Genomic DNA, 24992 nt, shown 5'->3' with positions numbered 1-24992 from the left:
AGCACTGGGTTCAGCCAATTTCTCTCGGGCGCAAGCAACAGATAACTGACATCACTCAGCAGAATGGCCGCCTCTCCGTCGAGGGAACTGAACGCTGGCCAATAAAAACCCTGCACTCGGGACAAGGTCAAGTAAGGTCACAGCCGGGGATGCCTGGCTTAGAGGAAAGAAGGAAGGCTTCACCACTAAGATGAAAGCTCAGATGGGTGGGGAAAGAGCTTGGCCATGCTAAGGCAGGTGGAGTATGGCAGACAGCTGTCGCTGGCCAGGGGGAGGATGGAGTCATGCCCTACCTAGTCCTTAAGCCCGACCAGTTAAGAACTCAAGGGCAGTCACAGCAAATGCAGGCTCCCCGGGCATGGGAACAGCTTATCTGATTGTCCCTTCCTATAACAACAAAGGAGCCAGCTTAATGAATTGGGTGAAGTCCCTCAGGGCATGGGCACTGCTGATGTCAGGCCAGAGATCTCAAGACATGGAAATAAGGGGTTTGGATGCTGACTCAGACCAAGCGCTGGTTGAACAGATCCAGGTTCCATGCGCTTTAATAAACAGACAAGGGCAGGCGGATCCACGCAAGAAGCTGGAGAGAAGTTGGAAGGAAATTGTGGTTTTAGATCCTTGTCAGTCATTCTGGGACAGGAGCTTGCCAGGCAGGGCTGGAAGGCCCAATGACCTCACAGCCGCCAAATTCCCAGAGGGCTTCCCACATAAAGGACCCCACCCTCCACAGAGTCAGCTTGGGCAAAACCCAAGATGACACTTCTGGCATACTCCTGGCTGCCACGCCATCGGCTTGGGGGACCCACAGTGAAGAACATCAGTACAGTCGGGCGGTGGTGGCACACGCCTTTAATCCCAGCACTCGGGAGGCAGAGGCAGGCGGATCTCTGTGAGTTCGAGGCCCTTGGTCTACAAGAGCTAGTTCCAGGACAGGAACCAAAAGCCACAGAGAAACCCTGTCTCAAAAATAAAAAAAAAATCAGTACAAACCGGTGGGTTCCGGGCTGGTTTTAGCAACGAAAGCCTTTTGTCCATTTGATACCGCAAAAGTTAAATCTAGAAAACAACAGAATTCCATTCAAAGACCTATAACTGCATCAATACTTAGAGTCACTTAATGGAAACGACGGGGTGTGCTTTGATGGATGAAAAATTGAAACTCAGAATTAGCTGGGACGGTTGCACGGTTCAGAGAGTCTCAGTATCCAAACTTACTCAGAACCATAGGTCAGGCAACTGGCAGCTAGGTAGATGAGTAGGTGAATAGTCAGAAAATGATGCCCTGGCTGTCCTCAGTTAAAGTCAAGCCACAGGAAGACCCCTGATCTGAAATCTATGCAAAACAGGTCGTCTCGGCACCAGGAGCCATTATAGGAGGTAACTAAGAGATATGAGATCTGTAGACAGATCTGTAGGCAGATCCCACACCAAAAGACAACTTCCTTTTAAATAGAAGAAAGTCATGTTAACAAGTTTGCTGATGGCCTGGTCTTACTGAGTCTCCATTCCCTAACAATAAATGGTCCTCCCACGAGGAGGCTGGAGCAGGTGAGAGCTGACCTCTGCAAAAGCAGCTTGCTGACTACGAACGGCGGCGGTATTCAGGTAGGCCTCCTGCCCTAAACACAGACAGTGGCTGCTGTCTACTGTGCTGAAGGTTTCAACCAATAGACACAGGTTATCGCCGCCTGCCAGCCACACGCAGACTGAGTTGGGGACCCAGAGGTGTAGCCAGAGTTAGTGTCGCTCCGGTATACCCTATTTCCCAGAGTTCTGTGCTGTAGCCAGAGTTAGTGTCGCTCCGGTATACCCTATTTCCTAGAGTTCTGCGCGAGCTCCTGCCCATGCTGTTCGCTCCCAGATGGGCCTAGCGACAGAAAGAAAGTAGAGAAAGCCGACCCTCACCAGTTTCTGGATTTTGCACAGCTGTTGGCACCAAAGGGGGATTTGTTTGATTGTCTTTTAGATTTATTTATTCTACTTTTATGTATACGGATGTGGTGCCTGCATGCCAACATATGCACCGTGTGTGTGCCTGTCGGATCTCCTGGGGATACAGGAGGCCGTGAGCCACTGTGTGGATGCTGGGAACTAAACTTGGGTCCTCTGCAGGACAGCAAGTGCTCTTAACTGTTTAGCTCTCCCCAGAACCAAAGAGGGATTTAATATCCATAGATGCAAATTCTGGAGCACTGCTGCATGCTGGGAGAACTGTTATATTGAACCTCCTCAGACCCCTGTGAGGCAGATACCATGCTCTCCAATTTATAAGTATTATTTTTTTTTTCTTTTTTCTTTTTGGTTTTTCGAGACAGGGTTTCTCTGTGATTTTGGAGCCTGTCCTGGAACTATCTCTTGTAGACCAGGCTGGTCTCGAACTCACAGAGATCCGCCTGCCTCTGCCTCTTATCCACCCAGGGGTCTCCCCAGCCCCACATGGCTTCCTTTCTATTGGATACAGGAGTGGTGTCTCTGGGGCTTATGGTAACTGTTTTGTCTGTTAGAAAGTGCCAGACTGTTCTCCAAAGAGGCTGTACCGCTTACACTCCCACTAGAAGCTTTGACGGGCACTGCTCTGCATCCTCCTAGGCTTTGTATTATTATTTTCTTAATTACAGCCATTCCATGATGAATGACTGTGACGTGGCAGATCACACATATAGTTTTGATTGTTGACCTTCATTATTAGCCATTTAATTTTTTCTTTGACAAATATTCCACATTTTCTTTCCTATGTAAAATCTAGATTTATACGTAAGGACGATATAAAGGTAATAGGGGGACAGAGGGGGAAGGGAGGGAACTGCATAGGGCAATAGGAGGTGTGAATGTGAGTAAAGAAAATTATACAAATGGGGGGAAATGTCACAATGAAACTGATTGTTCCTGTATTTCAATTAAAAAGATTTTAAAAACTAAGAACAAAAATAGAAATCCTTGTCTATTTTTTAAACTGGGTTATTTGTCTTTTTAATATTTAGGTTTACTCATTCTTTTGTGTGTGCACACATGTTCCTGTGTGCAGGCACCTGTGTGTAGGGATGCACATGCGTGTGTGTGTGTGTGCACATGCAGAGAACAGAGGCTTAGATTATAAGTCTTCCTCAATCGCTCTCTGCTTATTTCTTTGTTGAGACAGGCTCTCTCAGGCCCCAGTGTTGGGACTACAGGTACAAGTCACGTGCCCGGGCATCAGGATCCAGCTCAGGGCCCCAGGCTTGCACGGCAAGCCCTTAACTAGCTGAGCCATCTCCCCAGCCCCATGGTCATTCTTCATTGTTCACCCGTGCATTGTCAGAGCCATAATTTGCAAAAGCTCTCATCTGTGGATGAGACGTCTCATTTTTCTCTTATTTCACTACTTGTGTTTTGTGTGTGTGTGTGTGTGTGTCTGTGTCTGTGTGTGCATCTGGGTAACCATTGCCTAGACCAAGGACACCAAAATTTTACCTTGTTTCTTCTAACAATATAATTATTTTATTTTTGAAATAATAGAAATTTTGTTGGTACTGAAGCAGAAAACGAGTCCAGGTTAGTGAATAAGACCTCAAATATACAAATGCAGACCCCAGTCCCTGTGACAAATCTGCACTCGATTGCCATCGCCTCCATAGGCCCCGGGCGGCACCAACTGGAAGAGTTGCTTTTTCAGCCTTTGCTGACTCTTGGCTTCTCACCGTGCTGTCTGTTTCACCCCCACTACCCTGCTTCACCCCCACTTGTACAAGGGTGTATCACAACTTTGCTAGAGCCCAGACCCTTGAGCAGCAGCAGCGTGGGCTTCCGGACCATCGCCATAGTACAGGGTAGTCACTGTGGTTGGGTGGTGGCAAGGACAGAAGGCTGGAGAGGCCCTGCCACCCACAGTACGCACGCGCGCGCGCGCGCGCGCGCGCGCGCACACACACACACACACACACACACACACACACACACGGCTCGGATAAACTGAGACACTGATGCTGCAGAGCATGGCCATCCAGGGCAGCTAAACTCAGAGAGGACTTGCAACTTCATCTCCAGCACTCACACAGCCTGCCTCAACCCATCTACACATCTTTCCAGAGTGCTCTGCTCAGCCTTGAGCCAAACTGTTCTATGCCTTTTGGAACAGTAGAAGTAAGAGGGCCTTAAACGGCTCACACTGCCCAACCTGATGAGTTTTACCTGGTGAACACATCAGTTTCCCAAACTACCATTCACATTGCCAGGGATTGGCAACAGCAAAGGAGATGGACAGAAATTCCTTAAGAGGCACTTTACAAGGCTGCTAAAATAAACAAACAAACAAACAAAAAAACAGCGGCCAATAATCATCCACCATTAGTAAACACCACAGGAGACAAGCAAAGGGCTAAAGCCCACCCACAGAGTCTGAGGATAGCAGACTCCAGCTGCTTCTCCACTGCAGGAATGCTCAGAAATGGGAAGGTCCACCACTTCCCTGCAGCCCAAGTCACAAGCTCTGTGCATCATGAGATCAACACCCTCAGGACAGTGGAATCGGAGCAAATGCACTCATACCAGGAGAGGTGATTCCCCAGCATGGAGCGCTGTTTGATCAAGGCCATCTTTGTACATCGTGCCTCCCTGAACCTTCGCATTAAAATTTCAGAGTCTGAGTTTCCTTGTTCTATGGCTCAGCCTGGTCAATAACTTGCCCAAAGTCACACTGGGCATGCGTATCATTCTGTTTTAAACCTGGAAGCATACACTCAAGCCCAGTGCTCGTCCCAGATCCCAGAAGTGGCTCCCACGGTTAGGACACCAGGGCGACGTCCTGCTCCTGGACATCTCCAAACGCTCAGGCCATCCAGCATTTTCAGGGACAAAGAACTTTCTAGGAAACAAGAGTTCGTAGAACCAGCTCCTTAGTCAATCACAAAAAAAAAAACGAACTTGCACAATCAAGCCTCTGGATGCGTGTGTTCTATTATAGGGCAGGCATCCTGGGACAAGGTCACTCACATTAACTCACTGTGTTCTATCAGCTCTGAGAAGGAGGTGCCACGCCCTTCTTTTGGTGGGAGCATGAAGAAGAAGCCACAAGACTCCCAAAAATTTTTTAAGTGTTCAGTTTCCACCAAGAAGATACAGATATTCCCACGAAGACACAGATGTCTTCCATCATCTCTGCAAAGGACCTCGTGTCAGCACAACAGCTATGCGTTTGATATCGAACCTAGAATTCTGAGCATGCTAGACAAGGACTCTACCTACCACTGGGCTACATCTTGATCCCCTGTAGGGATAGGAGCGGAGGGCTGCATTCTGCCCAGCTCCCACAGGGCTAGCTTTACCCAAAATAATTACACGGAAACTGTATTCTTTTAAACACTGCCTGGCCCATTAGTTCCAGCCTCTTAGTGGCTAATTCTCACATCTTGATTAACCCATTTCTAATAATCTGTGTAGCACCAGGAAGGCTGTGTAGCCACCATGTGGCTTACCACGAAGGATTCTAGCCTACATCTGTCTGGGGTCGGAGAATCATGGTGACTGCCTGACTTGGCTTTCTTTCTCCCAGAATTCTGTTCAGTCTACTCCGCCTACCCAATTTTCTGTCCTATTAAAGGGCCAAGGCAGTCTCTTTATTTAACCAATGAAATTAACACAAAACAGAAGACTCTCACATCAATCCCCAAATATTAATTACAGTAAAAATTCCCGAAGCCCCGTACATGCTCAGGGTTCAGTATCAACTTAGACTCAGGACCACAGGGGACAACATCAAACATCCTCATCACCGCCAGTCACTGTCACTCCTCCTTCAGTTCAATTGTTAAAAACAAAACAACAAACAGACAAACCAAAGCTCAGGGCTGTGGTGATGGCTCTGTCAGCAAAGTGTTTGCCATGCAGACATGAGGACCTGAGTTTGACTCCTAGAGCCTACCTAAAAATTGGGGCAAGGGCACATGCTTATAATTGCCATGCCAGGAGGACAAAGGCAGATCAGTGGAGCTCACTGGCCAGCCTGCCTTCCCACAGCTAAGGAGCTATGGCCCAATAAAAGACTTTGTCTAGAAAATCAAGGCGGAATGATCATCTCATTAGATGCTGGAAAAGCCTTCGACAAAATACAACATCCTTTCATGATAAAGGTCTTGGAGGGAGCAGAGATACAAGGAACATACCTAAGCAGAATAAAGGCAATATACAGCAAGCCAACAGCCAACATCAAACTAAATGGGGAGAAACGCAAAGCAATCCCACTGAAATCAGAACAAGACAAGTCTGTCCAATCTTTCCATATCTATTCAATATAGTTCTTGAGATTCTAGCTAGAGCAATAAGATAACAAAAGGAGATCAAAGGGATACAAATCAGAAAAGAAGAAGTCAAACTCCCACTATTTGCTGGTGATATGATAGTTTACACAGGAGACCCCAAAAATTCTACCAAGGAACTTCTACAATTTATAAATACCTTCAGTGATGTGGCAGGATACAAGATTAACTTAAAAAACTCAGTAGCCCTCCTGTACAAAGATTATAAATGGGCTGAAAAAGAAATTAGAGACAGACACAAATAGCATAAACTACCTCGAGTATCTCTAACCAAACAAGTGGAAGACTTGTATGACAGGAACTTTAAATCTTTGAAGAAATTGAAGAAGACACCAGAAAATGGAAAGATCTCCCATGCTCTTGGGTAGGTAAAATTAACATAGTAGAAATGGCAATCTTACCAAAAGCAATCTACAAATTCAATACAATGCCCAGCAAAATTCTTCACAGACCTCAAAAGAACAATACTCAACTTCATATGGAAAAGCACAAACCCCAGGATAGCCAAAACAATCCTGTACAATAAAAGGAACTTCTGGAGGTATCACAATCCCTGACTTCAAACTCTACTACAGAGCTACAGTACTGAAAAGAGCCTGGTATTGGCATAAAAACAGATAGGAGGACCAATGGAACTGAATAGAAGACCCAGATATCAATCCTCACACCTACAAACACCTGACTTTTAATAAAGAAGCAAAAAATATAAAATGGAAAAAAGAAAGCATATTCAACATGGGGCTGGCATAACTGGATATCAACATGCTATTTCCATGAACAAAACTCAAGTCCAAATGGACCAAAGACCTCAACATAAAACCAACCACACTGAACCTCACAGAAGAGAAAGTGGGAAGTACACTTGAACACATTGGTACAGGAGACCACTTCCTAAATATAACCCTAGTAGCACAGACATTGAGAGAAACAATTAATAAGTGAGACCTCCTGAACCTGAGAAGCTTCTGTAAAGCAAAAGACATGGTCAACAAGACAAAATGGCAGCCTACAGAATGGGAAAAGATCTTCACCAACCCCCCATTAGACAGAGGGCTGATTTCCAAAATATACAAAGAATTCAAGAAACTGGTCATCAAAAGAACAAAGAATCCAAATAAAAAATGGGGTACACACCTAAACAGAGAACTCTCAACAGAGGAATCTAGAATGGCTGAAAGACACTTAAGGAAATGCTCAACATCCTTAGCCATCAGAGAAATGCAAATCAAAACAACTCCGAGATTCCATCTTACACCTGTAAGAATGGCCAAGCTCAAAAGCATTGATGGCAACTTATGTTGGAGATGATATGGGATAAAAGGAACACTTCTCCATTGCTGGTGGGAGGGCAAACTGGTACAACCCCCTGGGATATCAGTATGGCAATTTCTCAGAAAATAAGGAAACAACCTACCTCAAGACCCAGCAATACCACTTTTGGGTATATATCCAAAGGATGCTCAATCATGCCACAAGGTCATGTGCTCAACTATGTTCATAGCAGCTTTGTCATATACAGAAACTGGAAACAACCTAAAATACCCATCGACCAAAGAATGGATAAGGAAAATGTGGTACATTTACACAATGGAGTACTATACAGCAGAAAAAAATGACATTTTGAAATTTGCAGGCAAATGGATGGATCTAGAAAACATCATATTGAGTGAGGTAGCCCAGACCCAGAAAGATAATTATCATATGTACTCACTCATAAGTGGCTTTTAGACATAAAGCAAAGAAAAATAGCCTACAATTCATAATCCCAGAGAACCTAGACAACAAAGAGGACCCTAAGAGAGACATACATCGATTTAATCTGCATGGAAAGTAGAAAAAGACAGAATCTCCTAAGTAAATTGGGAACATGGGGACCATGGGAGAGGGTAGAAGGAGAAAGGAGAGGAAGGGAGGGGAACAGAAACATATGTATGTATGTATATATATATATATATATATATATATATATATATATAAACAATTTCCTTGTTAGCTGGGCGGTGGTGGCGCACACCTTTAATCCCAGCACTCGGGAGGCAGAGGCAGGTGGATCTCTGTGAGTTCAAGGCCAGCCTGGTCTACAAGAGCTAATTCCAGGACAGGTTCCAAAGCTACAGAGAAACCCTGTCTCGAAAAACAAAACAAAACAACAACAAAAAGCCTTGTTAAAAAAAAAATCACTGGAGAAATGACTCAGTGGTTAAGAGCACTGACTGGTCCCAGGTTCAATTCCCAGCACCCACATGGCAGTTTACAACTGTCTGTAACTCTAGTTCCAGGGGATCTGACACCTCACACAGACATACATGCAGGCAAAACACCCAACACACACACACACACACACACACACACACACACACACACACAAAGAAAACTTAAAATTAATAAAAAACCAAGGTGAATCCTGACTGAGGAAGTATGACATCTGAGGTCATCCCTGGCTTCCACAGACACTCACACGTTAGCGTGTGCACCTGCATGCACATGAGCGTGTGCACCAGCACATGCATGAGCATTCTCTACCCACATTTCAGATAGTCAACCACTTTCCAAACCAATGCTCACAATGCAACGGAGCCTGAGCAGAAATTTAAGATTTCAGAGATGAGTTGGAAAAGTCTCTTCCCAGAGAGGGCAGACTGGATTTCTCTGCCAACCAAGTATGAGACCAGGGGGGAAAAAAAGGGATCTGAGCCAGGGGGAAGAAGGCCAAGCCTATTCCAAAGAGCCACAAATTAAAAACCAATTATGCAAGGCTTGCTAAAAATGTCAGCGGACTGCCTTTATGTTTCAAGTCTCTGAAAACACAAGCAAGCCTGGGCCAATGTTTACCCAGCACAGCGCTGACTTGACGCAACTTCGTATGCTCAGGCTAAAACAAGGATGTATGTCTCGGTCCCTTTTGTGAGCACACCCTGGACACACCACTTGTGCTGGGGAGTGAACTGTCTTCTGAAGTCACCCTGGGTCCAGAGATTCCAATTCACCTTCACCCAGTGGGTAAAAGCTTCAAAATGCCCCATAGGGCTCTGGAGAAGGCGGGAAGCTACCAGTGTGAGATCTGCCAGCAGCCGATTTCCTGTCTTGCTGGGAAACTGACAAGGGGGCCCTGCCCTGAAGTTGGGAAGGACATATGAATGTCGGAGGTATAGATGCCTGAGAGTCACGTTCCCCAAGAGACGTGAGTGCACACAGAGCCTGCTAAGTGTGCAGAGGCCCTAAATTCTATACTGATGTGGGAGTGTCATATATCAATCTGTTGATTTCATTGGTTAAGTTATAATAAACCAGCTGCTTGGCCTCATGGCTTGGAACATAGATGGGAGGAGTAAACAGAATAGAATTCTGGGCGGAAGAGGAAGTGAGGTCAGACTCTGCTCTGCTCCCGGAGAGACTCGACAGCTCTGCTCTGGAGCAGAGACGCCATGCTTGCCATGCTACACTCTCCCAGGATGGACGAAGGCTAGAATCTTCCCGGTAAGCGCACCTTGGGGTGCTTACACACATCATTAGAAATGGGCTAGTCCAGGTGCGAGACCAGGTGTTGGGGACGCAGCCCCGCCGCCGCTCCTATTTCAACACTATACCCAGGGCATCCCAGGGGGCGGGGCAGAGAATGAAAAGGGGGATCTTGAAAAAGCTTCCCAAGCTATGTGAATGATCCACCAAGTTTAAGAATGCTTATTTTGATTCCTTTCTCTCTCTCTTTCACTCTCTCTCCCTTTTCCCCTCCTTCTTCCCCTTCCTCCCTCTCCTCCTTCTTTCCTCCTCCTTCCTCTCTCCCCCACCCCCATTTAAATTGAGAAATTGCAAAACTGGGGAAGGTAAGACTTGGAAGACAAGAGCAAATGAGTGAGAAGAGACCACAGTACCTTGTCAAGCTGACAGATAATAGCAGCCAGCCCAATAAGCAGGAGTGGAACCCACGACCCACAGGAGGAGCTACAGGACCAGACAGAAGTAAAGCGGAATGTGAGACCCGACCCCTGCACCTGAACCCAGAGCACAGACTGGAAAATCCGCCAGTGAGCAGCGTGAGAAGGGGATCAGAGCAAGATGACAAAGTGCAGAGCGAGACAAAGTGACAGGGAAAGTATTTGTACATAGAAGGGGGTAGGCCTGCAAGGGCTAGGGAGAACCCCCCACACACACACATACACACACACAGAGCTGAGCAGGGGGCCTCTTAGAAAGCTGAGACAGGACGTTCATAAGTTCAAGCCTGGGCTACTTAGGGAGACCCTAGTGTAGGAAAAAAAATAACAAAATAAAAGGAGAAGGAAGAGGGAAGGGAAGGGCAGAGGAGGGAAGGAAATCACCGACTGTTTAGAATTTGACAGCACCGAATAAGACTCAGTCTGCAGACAGATACCCAGCCCAGCAGAGCGGTTTCCAGCCTCTATCCTGGAGGGTCTCATTTTGATCCCTTAAGCTCCCTCCAAACATTGCAGTGCAGTAGCGGGGTGTGGTGGCGGTCCTGTCCACTAGTGTGAGTGCATGCTGGTGTGTGGCTGAGTGTGCAAGGGTGAGGCCACCAGGTCACAGCTGCCCACTGTAGCAGGGTCGGGGTCTCCAGGTCAGAAGGGGCCAGCTGGCCATCAGGGGATGCAGGACATGAAACAATAGGAGGAAAAGGCCAGAGTCTTCTAGAAAGCAATGTTGCCTTGAAAAGAAGGTAGAGTCAAGAAAGAAGCATCAGCTGTTAAAACAACACACACACACACACACACACACACACACACACACACACACACACTGAAATCCTCAACAGAACAGAATGTCCCTAGAGGCCCTGGCCTGTCACCAGAAAGAGCACTATGCTATCTCAACAGATGGGACTGACTTGACCACTACCTGGTCTTTAATACTACAAATGAATCGCCTTCTTTTTTGGCCGAGCTCACGATGATAGCCCCGAATGAGAGGAGGATTCTACCTCCTTTATTGACAGCTCCGGCCTCAGGGCACAGCACAATGTTTGGCAATGTAGTAGATACTCAGTGGATGGACCACAGGCAAGGAATTGGCCCCAAACCATTTTAATCTCATGTCAGCCATTAACAGCAGCCTCAGCAGAAAGCAACTCTGTAATTCATAACCTGTTGCTTAATCCCTAACTGAACTGCTTTCTCTAACTGAACTGCTATGTGTGTTTGGATGCGGCCCAGGAGACCATTGGTCTTTACAAGACAGACGGCCCCAGAGCCAACTCTGACAGAGCTGCCTGCACAGCGGCTTGGCCCTTGCTCCCTTGGGACCCTGAGACATTGTCACTGCTGAACTGCCATTGAACAGATGAGTGCGTTAGGGCTGGCTGTATCCGGCATCCTCAGGCCGAGAGAGAGAGTTCAAAGGCCTCGCAGAAATATGGGGCATGGGAACAGCATTGGCTAAGGTTAGATCTGTTGTCCCCAAAGTCACACAGGTTTGCTCTTCTCCTAGCGGGTGACCTTGGACCTCACTGAGCCCTGTAGACCTCACCTGTAACCACTACATAAGAGCAGCCATGACTTCAGGGATGGCAAGAAGGCTCAGTAGGTAAAAGCACCTCGTACAAGTGTAAGGACCTGAGACAGAATCCCCAGAACTCTCGGGGAATATGGACACATAGCCTGAGTGTCTGTCATCCTGCTGGTCCTCTGGGGAGATGAGAAATGGAGACCGGAGAATCTTCCAAAGCTAGTTGGCCCAACATATGCAGCAAAAAAAACCAACAACCATCCTGTTTCAAGATGGAATGTGGAGACGGACACTGGGGTTGTCCTCTAATCTCTGCATGCCAGCCATGACAGGAAAGCACCCATACACACCCAGCACTGCACAGACAGGGGCAGAGGGAGAAGGAGATAGAGAATGACCTCACAGGGACCTGTGAGACAATGACCAGTACTACACCTGCTGACTGACCTGGGGCGAGGGAGAGAGAGCTGTGATGACAGCCACTAGCCATGGTATCTAGGACCCAGCACGCTGCTCTTCAGCAGCACGAGCTCCAATCACTTCACCTGCCCACTCGACCTCAAATCCCTGCTCTCTGCTACAGGGAGGACATGGGTCACCAGGACGAGGTAAGGAGAGAAAGATCGAGTGTGTTAAGAAGCCCGCACAGAGCCAGGCGGGCGCAGCTCATCGGTGCCAACCGGCACTTTAGCATCATTGCAGGAAGTTGTATGCGCCTAAAACACCCATGGGAAAATGCACAGAGGCCGTTTGCCACACACAGATAGGTCTTCCGCACAGCTCCATCAGCTGCAAGGTCCTCGGTCCTCCACCGGCTCCAAGGAAGAGCTTCTGACCCTGCTGTCTGACCTAGGCAACATCTGGAAGTCAGTTCTAGGGGCACCACTGGTCTTCCCCGGTGAGGAGCAATTCAGCTGTTCCGACTGCCTCTGCCCCCAGAGTGCTGAGCCTGACGGTGAGCTAGAGGACATGCAAATATGCCCTAAAAACAGCTTGTCATCTTCACGGCCTGGATGGTACACGTCTGTGGGTGCCTGTGAGGACAGAGCGTCACTATCGAGTACAGGGCATATGCCACCAGTCTGGGGGTGGCTGTGAAAAGTAAAAATACCCAACCCCAAAATGGGTCTTTTTTTCCTCCAAAAAAAGGAAGCTCCTCCAAGGTCTTTGGGGGAGGTGAGAAGTGGAAAATGCTGTGCCCCAGGCAGGTCACAGCTGGGCCAGCGCTTACTGGTTTCATCAAGCTACTCACGGCCTCAAAGTTCAGTGACACCGTTCAGTTAGCCACTCTCCTAACAGAAAAAACCAGAAAGGACCACTGTCAAGTAATGGGCCTAGGAAGGGGAGAAGCAGAGGGCCAAAGACAAGGGTCCTCTGTGACAGAAGAATGTAGTCAGTCCATTCCCATTTTGGAATCAGTCGTCTTTAGTAGACACTGGTGATGTCCTTAATCCAGGTAGGTGTCTCCAGCCCAGAGACTCCAGGAGGGGCCGTGCAATGGCGGGGAAAACAGCTGGGAGGAAGCTGGTAAAAACCAGCAGGAACAGCAGCGCCAAGGCCCTAAGAAGGCACTGGGGTCTATGGCAATCAAGAGTGAGACAGCTCTCTCCATCCATGTAGCCTTTGGGACTGGAGCAGCGTGCAACCAGATTTTCCAAATTTTTTTGCTGGAAATTTTAAGTGAAATATCGGGTTGGGTTGCTCTGAAAATACTGAGAAGGCCAAAGCAAACACCTCTGAAAGCCAACTTCAGCCTGCAAAGAGTGAGTCTGCTACCCAGGGCAAGCCCCCAGAAACCCTTCTCTGCAGCTTTCGTGGTACTCATGTGGAGAGAGGGACTCGGAGAACAAAAACCCAGTCAACGCACATGGTGCACAGCCTGACACCTTCCTCCATCCCAAATCCCCGTCTCCACAGTTTCCAGCTTCCAAGCTCTGAGTCTCCACGGAGGCTCACCTTAGCGTGTGAACCCTTCCTGCAGGCAGGACCACACACGCATGATGCTTGGTTACTGCCTGTTCCCAGCCCATCCCAGCTACCTCTACATCCTACCCCTGGCTCCCTCCAGGTTGTGGATTTTTAGAAGGCATAGCTCGGCAGGAACCCTCACCAGATAAACCTTTGGACAAACCAAATCACCCGCTCTGGGTGAGGCATGCACTACACTGGTACACACTGGTAACCACTGGTAACCACGCTGGGGACTGTTGCCTCTCACCAGTCGCTGGGGAACAGCTGTCCTGACACACGCGGGTCCCGAGAGCAGGCAGCAGGTGCAGGAGACCTCAGAAGGGGGTGCCTTCCATGAGTCAGTCATCTGCAAACCCCATCTCAGGCAGATGGTGCTGGGGACTGAAGCCATGCCTATCTCTGCAGCAGCAGCGCAAAGAGGAAGGCTCCACTCTTTATTCCCCTAACTTCCCTTGTTCGGCTCCAGCTGGGAGCCAAAAAGGGTAGAAGCAGTGATGCGACCACGGACACTGACTTTTAAAAAGAACGCGATGCCCTCTATGCTTTTCAAAACATGTGCACATCTCCATGACCACGGTTGATCCCCCCAGCACCCCGGAGAGACTGCTAAATAGGATTAGCATGGCTCTCCCCTCACCGCCTAGACCCACAGGCAGGGTAAGCCTTCCACCCTAGCCCAGTGTGGCTCAAACTTGAACACATGCATGAATACCCCAGAGCTTGGTAACAATACAGGTTCTGAACCAGCAGGGCTGGGGTGAAGTCTGAGTCCCCGTCCCTCCTGCTGGTTCTCAGACCACACAAACACACACACACACACACACACACACACACACACACGGAAGAGCACGGCTAAGGTTCCAAGGTGTGTTTAGACCCAAACCTGGAAACCTGGGCTTTGGGGAACAAGGGTCTCACCTCACTCTTCACGGGTTGGGGCCTCTTGCCCAGTTTCACCTCCAGGAAGTGTAAGGGCGCAATCATAGCCCCAATGTTGCGGATGTCAGCGTATTTCAGCTCCTCTGTGGTCAGAGCAGAGCTGGGAAGTCCGGTGAGGGGGCCGAGCCCTGGTAGAGAACCCGCGGTCACTGAAGGGTCTGGGATCTGCCCAGGCATCATAGCAGGAGGAGTGGCAGGCCGGCCTGGAGGGGTTGGAGAAAAGCAGGGGGAGCAGGTTAACATGAGAAGAGGCTATGCGAACCGCCAGAGCCCATCCTTTCCTCACCAGGGTTCCCCTGAATCCTTTCTCCTCCCTGGCAGGCGTTCTTCCTGCCTGCAAGCCCCAAGTCCTGGTGATGCAGGGAAACTCAGCCAACTGACTCACAGGAAGGCCATCCATCCAACTGTAGGCAACGTTTATCTGGCACTGGCTCGGCTCCAGGTTGCCCGTGGACGTCCCACCCACCCCACCAGACCTGACCAGAATCCCTTGCAGAGGCGGAAAGATAGCTCCTGGGGGCTCTGCACATAAGCTGGTGGACGAGGTCTCACCAGCAGCGGCGGCCTCTGGAGAGACTGCACGCGCGCACAGATGACAGTGGAATCTCAAGCACCTTCGCACCTGTTCAAGAGGCAGCTATTTCTGGTCTGGCGTGGTGCCTCCCCTCAAATCACACATCCTACTCTGCACACTTGCGAAGACACCATGAATACAAGATGAACTTCAGCGGAGTGAAAGGTGACTGTGTATGTGTCCGACGCCCAGGGAACACACTGGGCTAAAGAAGAGGGACTGAACTTGTATGCACTCTCTCCGCGCACCACCAGGAAAGTCCTTAAAGATCTCTCTACTCTCAGAGCCCCCTACAAGGAAAGACAGGCGCAAACTTGAAAGGGCATAAAAGGGGGATCAACGCCCAGGGAATTCTTATTTCTTCCTTCCCTTTGCTGAGGAAATCTTATGGGTATGACATAGTCGTTCCCAGGCAGATACGAGGGAAGAAAGTCTGTTGGCCAAGAACCATATCTAAACATCTAGATGTATTTAGTCCTCCAGCCCACCCGTCCGTCCACCCGTCCACTCTTTATCCTTCCATCCATCCAATTACTGACCAGCTATTAGGAGCCAGCAGGAACTACAACATGGGGGTCAGAGTTTCATAGCCTTAAAACAGCCCTGTATAGGGCCTTCTAAATAAAACCATTCACACATTCCAGTGTGGTAAGAGAAGTAAGTTCTTGCTTTTCCCACCGCTCTGCCCAGGTCCATAAATACCAATCTTTACAGTCTTAGAAATCAAGGGCAGTGGGCAGGCAATGGACATGCGTTCAATCCTCCCTTCTTCTGTCTCTTTGTGGAGGACAAATAGGCCAGGAAGGGGAGATGGACATCCACTGGACCAGGTTTCTCTGCTGTCAGAGTTCAACTACTCCCAGGCCATGTTTGGGGCGACCTGTCCTCATACACAAGTGACCCTGGAGAGTGACCCTCACCACCTGTCCTCATACAGTTTCTCGGATCCAGACCCAAGAGAAGGGTAGACCTGGAGTTCATTTTATCAGTGAATACAAGACATACTCTCCATTTCACCTCGGAGGGTAAAACCTGCTTCCCTACCTGAGTCTTGGCCCTACTTATTTTTAATTTTCACTTTATTTGGTGTGTAAAGGTGTTTCGTCTGCATGTATGGCCATGCACTGTGTGGGTACAGTGCCCCGAAGGCCAGAGCAAAGTGCCAGATGCCCTGGGACTGGAGTCACAGACAGCTGTGTGTACTTGTTGTTGTTTTAATTCTTTAGGGGCCCCACCACCCAACTCCCAAATAAATACACAGAGACTTATTCTTACTTATGAATGCCCAGCCTTAGCCTGGCTTGTTTCTAGCCAGCTTTTCTTAAATTATCCTGTCCACCTTTTGCCTCTATCCTATATACCTTTCTTTCCTTCTTACTCCGCAGCTGAGTAGCTGACCCCTGGCTTCCTCCTCTCCTCCTTTTCTCGTTCTTCCCTCTTCTTTTCTCTCCTCTTGTTTATTCTCTCTGCCTGCCAGCCCCGCCTATTCTTTCTCCTGCCTAGCTATTGGCCATTCAGCTCTTTATTAAACCAATCAGATGTTTTACACAGGCCAAGTAACACAGCCTTACAGAGTTAAACGAATGCAACATAAAAGAATCCAGCACATCTTTGCGTCATTAGACAAATATTCCACAGCAGAAACAAGTGTGACACATCTTCAAATAATATTCTACCACATCTGCGAGCTACCATGTGAAGGCTAGGACTGAAACCCAGGGCCTTTGGAAGAGAAGCTAGTGCTCTTTCCTGCCGAGCCATTTTTCAAGCCCCCTGGGCCGGTCTCTTAAAAATACAAGAGTGTTTGCACCCTCGAACGACAGACTTCATTGGACGTTATTTGTCTAAAGAAAGGCAGACCTGGATGGTGAGTTGGCCATTCCCACGGTACTGCGGGGCTTCTGTCCATCACGTTGCTCACAGAGTCCCTGTTTTTATGGATCCTTCATCCTAGCTCCGCCTATTATACCCTCAGTATCTGTTCTCCCTGATCTTAACACCCTCTTCCCACCTCCTGAGCACCCAGTGTGCCCTGGGCCACCTCAGAAAAGGACCCAAGATTCACTCACATTGAGTGACAGGCTCACAGCCAGGAAAGGCCCTGAACTCATCTGAACCACATCCTCATTTTGCATGAAGAGACGAGCCTGAAGCTCAGAAAAGTAAAATGACTTGCCCAGGGTCACACAACCAGACAAGGACAAAACCAAGACTAGACTCTGATCCATTGTTTTAGAACCCTGCCTTTTTCCCAGTTCCCTTTGGGAGGTTCAAGAGGTGTTGATGCCTTCAGCAGAAGGCAGTGTCCCCTCCTGACAAACTTACACCTAAGAGCCACCGTACAGAACTCTCTGTTTCCTAGGAGACCCAGTAATAGGAAGTTCTGCCTAATGGCTCCAAAGCAGCTTGAATAGGAGGGGCAGCCCTGAGGCCCCTCCCACATGGACATACCTTAGCCCCAAGATGGTATCCAGAGTCAGGGACAGAGTGGGGTCTGTGATGCAGAGGGCCTGAAGCTGGCACAGGAAGAAGCCTCCCCAGAACACCCCCAGGCAAACAGCCATCCCCTCCCCCCTCCAGGAGAACAGGGAAGGGGCAGCTGCCACTTCTTCCTCATCTGTGGCAGAGCTTTGCCCGGGTGCAGCTAGTCAAACCCCGCCCCCAGAACAGGTCACACCAGCTGTTGTTCTGGTGACCCCATTGCCTACTGTCACCTCTGGCACACACAAAGCACAATGAAGAAAGACTTGGTGAATGAGTGCGTGCGAGAAGAAATGAACAGCAGCAAATTCACGGCCGAAGACTTCAGTATGTAGGGTACAGATCTCTCTGGAATCGCAGAGGCTCTCTGCTAGGCCACACTTTTACCTCCTGGCCATTTGTTCCCATAGAAGAGCCCAAGAAAAAGCCCTGAGGGCTTTGGCCCGTTTCTTGTCTCAGACATCCCTAGGAGATGGAAGCCAGACCTCATTCTGTTCCCGGAAGGCAGGCTCTGTTTGCAGCTTCTGTTTATGTTCCTACAGATGGTATACACGAGACACTAACAAACACTCCTGACGAATAATGAATTTTCTGCTACCGAGGAACCCCTTCTGGGAATAGTTGCCCCCCAAATTCTTGCCATTTTCTGCTCCCCTACAAGTCTATCCCAAAGACAAATCTTGGTCAGGGGACCCGATACCAGGTTTTCCTTTGAAGAAGCAAAAATCACCCTCTCCTTCCCCTGCTTGGGAACCCTAACTGCTCAGGCAAACCACAAAGTCCTTAACACATGCCATTCCTAGGAGGCAGCCACAGCACTGACATTCACCAGGGAGGAGTCATCCGGGCTGCCTGGGGGGTGGGGGGGTGGGTAGGGGGAGGGCAGAGGAACAGCAGCAAAATGGAAACCCCTTCATTGCAAAGCCACCAGTTGGCTATACAAGGCCAAAGGGCAGCTTTTGGTGTTTTGGACAACAAAAACAATTCCGTGTGATTTAGGGAATCTGTAAAAGCCAAAGGGTTGGCGGCGCTAAGAGGAGGCTACTACTTCGAGCAGGACACAGGAAAGACAACAAGAGGCAAGTCGCTCCCCTCAGCACTTGTCCTTGACAGAACAACTTGGCAGGAAAGGAGAAGTGCACACTGGATGCCCAAGAAGAAAGACCTGGATTTTTCTTCCCTTCGGGGCCTAGGAGGTCTGCAGTGACGAGAGACACCCTTCGCGGCTCCATGAGGAACTAGGATCATGAGTACAGGTCAAGTTCCCAATTTCCCCCATTTGGGATCTTTGCCTAAAACCACAGGAAAGAACCCAAAGGGACTATGGCGAGTTGGGACACTGACCAGGGATAAGTGGGAAACCAGCCAATGAAGGGAACCCAAGCTAGGTATGTACCAAAGTATCACCTGCTACTTTGTATGCAAAAACAAAAATTAATAATAAAAAAATGGCAAACAAACTAAAATCTTGGAAATGCCCAAAGCCAAGATGACAAACTCAGTACAAATAAGACTTTTAGAAAAGGCTCTAAAGGTCCCAGGGCCCCTAAGCCACTGTGGAGCTAAGATAACGGGAGAACTGACATCGCCTCCTGAAAACCAGTTTGGAGAGAACGGACCAGATGGGCTCAACGGGTAAGAACTGGAAGAAACATTAGTATTTATAAGTCTGTGCTTACTTCCTCAGGGACTTGGAAGAGCGTAGTAGGGTGCTGCGTTGGATGCGCAGAATAAAAAAAAAAAAAAAAAAAAAAAAAAAGCTTTTCCAGGCCCAAAATAGCCAGTGTCAGATATTAGCACGAAGTCCTTCCACTCTGAGTAAAGGGAGCCATAATTTATTCAGCTTCCACCTGCCTTTCTTGATCACTGTACGGAACGCAACACAATAAATACCTCACGTCTCTTTGTACGCCTGTAAAAAAAAAAAAAGACTAGAGGAAAGGGACATGGAACCTAACTTCTAGAACATCAGAAAAAGTGAAAGCTCCCTGGGCCCCTAGAAGGTCAGCTGCTCTCCACAGCAGCCAGCCTGGGCTGACATAGAAAATACTGGGTAAACGGACCCAAGATGGCCTCAGGTTTGAGGCTCCGGACTGAGAGAAAGTAGAACAGGAAGGAAGAACAGAGCAGGGGCTGAGCAAGATTGCAGGTGCAACCCCAAGAGCAGGACTGGAGCCAAAGTCACAGGCAGGCAGCAGTGATCAAAAATCAGGACGACTTAGGAGCTGGGCTCTGGGAGGCCCCCAGGAGGGTAGAATGTCCACGGAAGGGGACAGAGATGGCAGGCAGTGACCAGAGTGCAGGACCCATGGTTAGGAATCCTGGGTCAAGCAGGATATGATGGGGTTAAGAAATCTAGCCAAAGTCTCAAAGCAAGGAAGCAAGGCCAAGGCCAGGACAGGATTTGTTTTCAGTAATCTGAATGGTTCTGCCAAGCAGCCTTCAAAACCTAGAAACCTGGGGCCGGGGGCTAAGGGGCAAGGAAAGCACCTGGATGATAGCAATGGCTGCTCTGAAGTCTACAGGCCAACGAGAGGGGATCCACAAGGCCGGATGGTTCAGAGTGAAACCTTGCCATCTTTGGGACCTCAGACAAGCCTATGACCACTCTGTGCCTCAATTTCCACGCTAGAAAGCAGGAATGACATGGTTTGCCTCGTAAGGCAGTAGAGAAAATTAGATTACTTATCATTTGCAAAGCACCTGGAACAGCCCTTCGCTTGATAAGCTGCGGGGGGGAGGGGGGTCGGTGTGGCACAGTATTCCTTCCTGTGGAGGCACCAGCGCCAGACTACCCCTCAAGACGACCTCAGGATCGTCCCTCTCTAGCAACGGTCTCTCTTCCCACCATCATGAAGAGGATTCGCCCCACAGGATTCCCTGCGCTATCAAGCCTCAAGAAAGCAGGGCCATATTGCACCCTGACGGTAAACTACAGCATAGAAAGGAAAGGTCTTGAGCCAGGGCTGGGTACAAAAGAACAGAAATGAGGCCTGGCACCTTCAACCCGCCTCTTAGGTTTCTCCTAAAGTGTCTTAAAACCTGCAGGTCGACGTGCACCGGCATGTGTTCTTGGCCGCGGGTGCTACTGATGGGCTAGGGCTGTGGCCCTGCTCGGGAAGCAGAGTGCCAGCATCGTTCACCTCTTTGGCTGGCCTTTAGGGGTTACTCATGGGCTGCCATGGGAAGATGAAGAGGGACAGCCAGGGTCTGAAGAAGGCACAGTGTACTGGCAGGAATGACTTCTGCAGAGCCATCCCAGCCATGGAAGGAGGAACTGTCGTCGTCCCCCACCCCCACCCCCAGCAGACTCCTGCTCTNCTGGAGACCAGAAAAAAAAAAAAAAAAAAAAAGTCTTTCACAAAGCCCTGCCCGCAAAAACAGCTCTGCCCTCTCCCAATGTAGAGGATCAATAAATGGCACCAAATGGTCTGTGAAGACCCACACTGAGGAAGGCTATAGGGAACCGAGAAGGTCCTACCACTCCTCCGCCTTCCCTCAGCTCTGTCCCTCAGTGGCAAGGCTAAATAGCATAATTCGGGGGACAGACCATGGTGTATGATGGCTTTGGTCCTGAAAAAAAAAAAAAGACATTGGCCAGCTAAAGTTTCGGAAACACCAAACCCCATGGGCTGAATCCAGAAATCAGACTTAACGGTGGGCTCTGGCCAGCCTTCCCACCTCCAGTGTGTGCAAAGAAAGACTGGAAATTCCAAGCCTAGGTCACTAAAGCATTTGTTTCTGCTGAGTCTCAACAAACCACACACATGAACACACACACACACACACACACACATGAACACACACACGCAGGCACACTGAGCTTGGCAGCCCCGGAGCTCCAAGACGGGTAACACAAACCATGGAACCGACTGCCAAGACAAGCAATAGAATGAGCCAGACCAAGTTTCATTGGCCACCATACGTTGCATATGGCCCAGGACGAAGCCAAAACAGTGTTCTCACCCCCCTCAGAGGCATAGGAGACCCTCTGTTTTCAAACACACCTCCACAGAGCCTTAATTAAAGGAAAATGGAAAAAGAGTGTGCCTGTTACTCTCGGCCTGCCTACAGAGGTATCCGCACACGGAGCCCTGCAGAGTCTTTTTCTCTTTCTCCAGTTCTGAGCTTCAGACACAATTCATTCCCGTGGAAAGAAAAGTCCGCTGCATTCTGCCGCAGAAAAGAATCTAAGTTGTCCTCGGCCCTGGATAAGGTTGGAGGGGCTGAGAAGAGTTCGTGCTGAATGGCTACAGAGCAGGCCAGCCTCGAGTCTGTGCCGATTCCTTCCTTTCCGGAGGGGAGAGAGAGGGAGGGAGGAAGAGAGAGAGGGAGAGAGGGAGATGAACTGCCACACCAGTAGTTACTCCTTAACAGACAGGCCCCACAGCTCCTGGCTCTGCAGGCTGAGAAAGGTGGGAGAGGGGACACCCTGCACGCAGGTGGGAGAGACAACAGATCCAGGGGGCAGGGGAGTTCCCTGCTGGCTGCTAAAGTAGGCAGGAGTTTTTCCTAAGTGACACAGTCACCATGACAGACAAACCTCCTGAGAGATGACTGCAACCAATGTACTGACAGAAAATTCAGAGGCCTTCTCGCCCCCCCCCCCATCCTTCCTGCAGCCCTTCAAACCACACAGCACCCAGCTCTTCAGAGAGATGCTGGAGCTGCCTGCTCCTCTGAACTGAAGCCAGCATGGAGGGGAAACAGAGGATTCTTTGAGAAATCTATCCTCCCTACTTTAAGCACAGCAAAATCTCAAGTACCCAGAGGCAGAAGAATAGTTCATGTTTCTAGTCCCCCGAACCTCAGGTTTCTGCAAAAACCAAGAGTCCGGCTCACACCTGAGCCCTGCTTCAACTCTCCCCTAGAAACCTGCACAGGAAGATAAACCTGCCATCCAAGCTGCAGCCAGATTTGTTGAAAAGCAGTGAAAGCTTGCAGGGAGGGGAGTGATTTTTTTTATCCCTTTTTAAAGGGATACTTGGGAATCGGGGGGGGGGGGGGAGAGTTGCTAACAGTCCCCTAGGACAAGCAGGTACCCACCCTGCTGTGGTGTAGATCCTGTTTTCTTGTGTTCACTGAACTAAGGTCCTGGGTAGAGTGGACTAAGATTTTTAACAGTCCACACAGGGCAAGCCCTTCTCAGACACGGACCTATGCCACAGCACTCTATTCTGAATGGGACAGGGGAGGTGCCACTCGACCACACAAGGGCTGGGCAATCTAGCAGGAGCTGTCTCAAACAGTCGATTGATTCCCTTCTTGCACCAGCTTCTCCACCTCTATCCCCAAAGGGCCCATCCATTTCTGCAAATGAGCCAAGGCTTCCCAGGCTTGCCAGCTCCCCCAGGGACCCAGGCAAAGCCTGTCTCTGCCACTCCAGGGCCCAGGAATCCAGATGGAAGGCCTAGACTTCTTGGAGAAGAGGGACAGAAGAGTGCCCTCTAAAACTAGGCAGGTTACCTAAATAAGCCTGCTTACCTTCTTATGTAACCTGATGTGCGAGAACGGGATCCCAAGGGGATCCGGGACTACCCCGTGGTTCCCTCCTAACCCAGCCAGAGCCCGCGGCAATGGTCCTGAGCAAAGGAAACCCTTTGGGTTAGATACCTTTCCCAATACCCTCCTCCCGGTCCTGCGGAGCTTTGGAGACTGGGGCGCGACCTGTCAGTTGGTCTGGGGCGTGCATGTTCCCCTCGAGTTCCCCCGCAGTCCCCACGACAGTTTTCTCCCGCTCACCCCGCCCTCTCCACTGTCCGTGCACAGCACCTCCCTGCACGCGCACTAGGGGAGGAGAGCGGGGCGGGAGCGCCCCGCTGTCCCGGCCGCAGACAGGACTGCCCGGCCCAGCCCGGCAAGCCACGGGTGGGCAGCGGTTGCAGCTCTTCCGTAGAGCGCTCAGGGCCCCGGGTCGGTGGGAGCCCCCAGCGGTAGCTACTACGACGGTGGCCGCCCCAGGTACCCGCGGCGGCGCGCCCCGCCTACACCCCCCCCCCCCGCCTCACACCCCCGGGCACCCACCGTGCAAAAGCCGCTGGCGGAGGCGGCGCCCCCGGGCCCAGAACCCGGCTGCAGGCGCCGTGCCCACTCCGCGCCGCTGCCGCCCGCTGCCCAGGCCCGACCCGGCCCGGGAGCCGCCGCGGCGCCAGCCCCGCCGCCGCCGCCGCTGCAGCCTCTGCCGCCGCCAGCGCCCCCCGTCGCGGTCGCCGAGCGTCCCTCCCGCAGGCTGTGGCGGGCGGCGGGACGGGTTGCATCAGCCCCGGCTATATAGCGGGCCCTGAGTCGCGGCGGGGAGGGGTCGGGAATGCGGAACCGGCCGAGCTGCCAGCTCCACACGTCAGAGGGGGGACGGAGAGGAAGAGAAGGAGGGGACGGGGAGGAGGGGGTGTGGATCGCGCGCTTCACACCCACTGACCTTCACCTCCCCCGCCGCCGGCGGCCTCCTCCCGCCGCTGCTCGCACTCCTCTGCCTGCCGGGCCGGCCCGGGCCCTGCCATGCTTGTCCTGGCAGCATCACGGTCCCGCGGCGCGCCCCGACCGCGGCTCCCGAGAGCGCGAGGCAGCAGGACCCGGCGAGCGGTTATGTAAGCGCATCCCCTGCTCGGCCGCACGGCTGCCACCCCCGAAGCGCTGAGCAGCCAGGGAGGCAGCCACGCAAAGGCGGCGGCCGGACGAGCGGAGAACCCCTTCCAGCTCAGCCCTCGCTGAACCATCGTCCTCGTCCTCCTCCGTCCGGTGCGCTCTCCTTCCTCCCCCGCCTCAAACCCAGAGCGAGGTGACGTTCCGCGCAGTGATGTCTTCGGACGCTGCAGGATCTCGCTCGCAAGCCTGTTTTGTTTTTCCGTGCAGGAGCAAGGGCGGAGAGATCAAGGCGTTTGAGAGCCTCTGTCCCTACCCACTGTCCACCAAAGCAACCCGAGGTCCTGAAGCCACGCTGTGAGTGGACAGAGACCCAGACTGGAGCTGCAGTTTGAGGCCACTGTTGTGTCAGTGGCTGGTCCAGTTTGACCCAGGGCTCTTTGCCCAATCCCGCAGGCTTTTGCCTTCCTTTAACAGGATGCAGCAGTGAGCAGACCTGACTTCTGCAAGACCTCCAACAGCCTTCTTCCTCAAGGACTCTCAGGACTGGCTTCCACGCCCTCCTCCCAACTTCCTACGGAGGTAGATGGTAAAGGACACTCCAGAGCGAACATGACAGTCCTTCAAAGGCTAGTACACAGAGCCCTTTGGCAGAAACACATGTGGCACCTGAGAGCTATTATTTTCATCCC

The 24992-nt window shown here is 50.5% G+C and overlaps 1 protein-coding gene across 1 annotated transcript in view; it reads right to left on the bottom strand.

Moving 5' to 3' along the window:
• Jdp2 (Jun dimerization protein 2) overlaps positions 1–24586 on the bottom strand; it is a 43445-nt gene extending 18859 nt beyond the window's left edge. Inside the window, exons 1-2 of the mRNA XM_050164643.1 lie at positions 24137–24586; positions 14643–14866 (exon numbers count right to left, since the gene is read on the bottom strand). Of these exons, the coding sequence (XP_050020600.1) occupies positions 14643–14866; positions 24137–24434 (522 nt within the window). The 5' untranslated portion in view covers positions 24435–24586. The remainder of the gene's footprint in view (positions 1–14642; positions 14867–24136) is intronic.
• Between the last annotated feature and the right edge of the window lie 406 nt (positions 24587–24992).

The sequence above is a fragment of the Alexandromys fortis genome, unplaced genomic scaffold (assembly GCF_014885135.2).
Source record: "Alexandromys fortis isolate MF-2015 unplaced genomic scaffold, M_Fortis_MF-2015_v1.1 scaffold_159, whole genome shotgun sequence".
In the NCBI taxonomy this organism is placed as follows: domain Eukaryota; kingdom Metazoa; phylum Chordata; class Mammalia; order Rodentia; family Cricetidae; genus Alexandromys; species Alexandromys fortis.
Note: the sequence above shows the minus strand (reverse complement) of the source record. Positions and strands in the feature narration are given on the sequence as shown.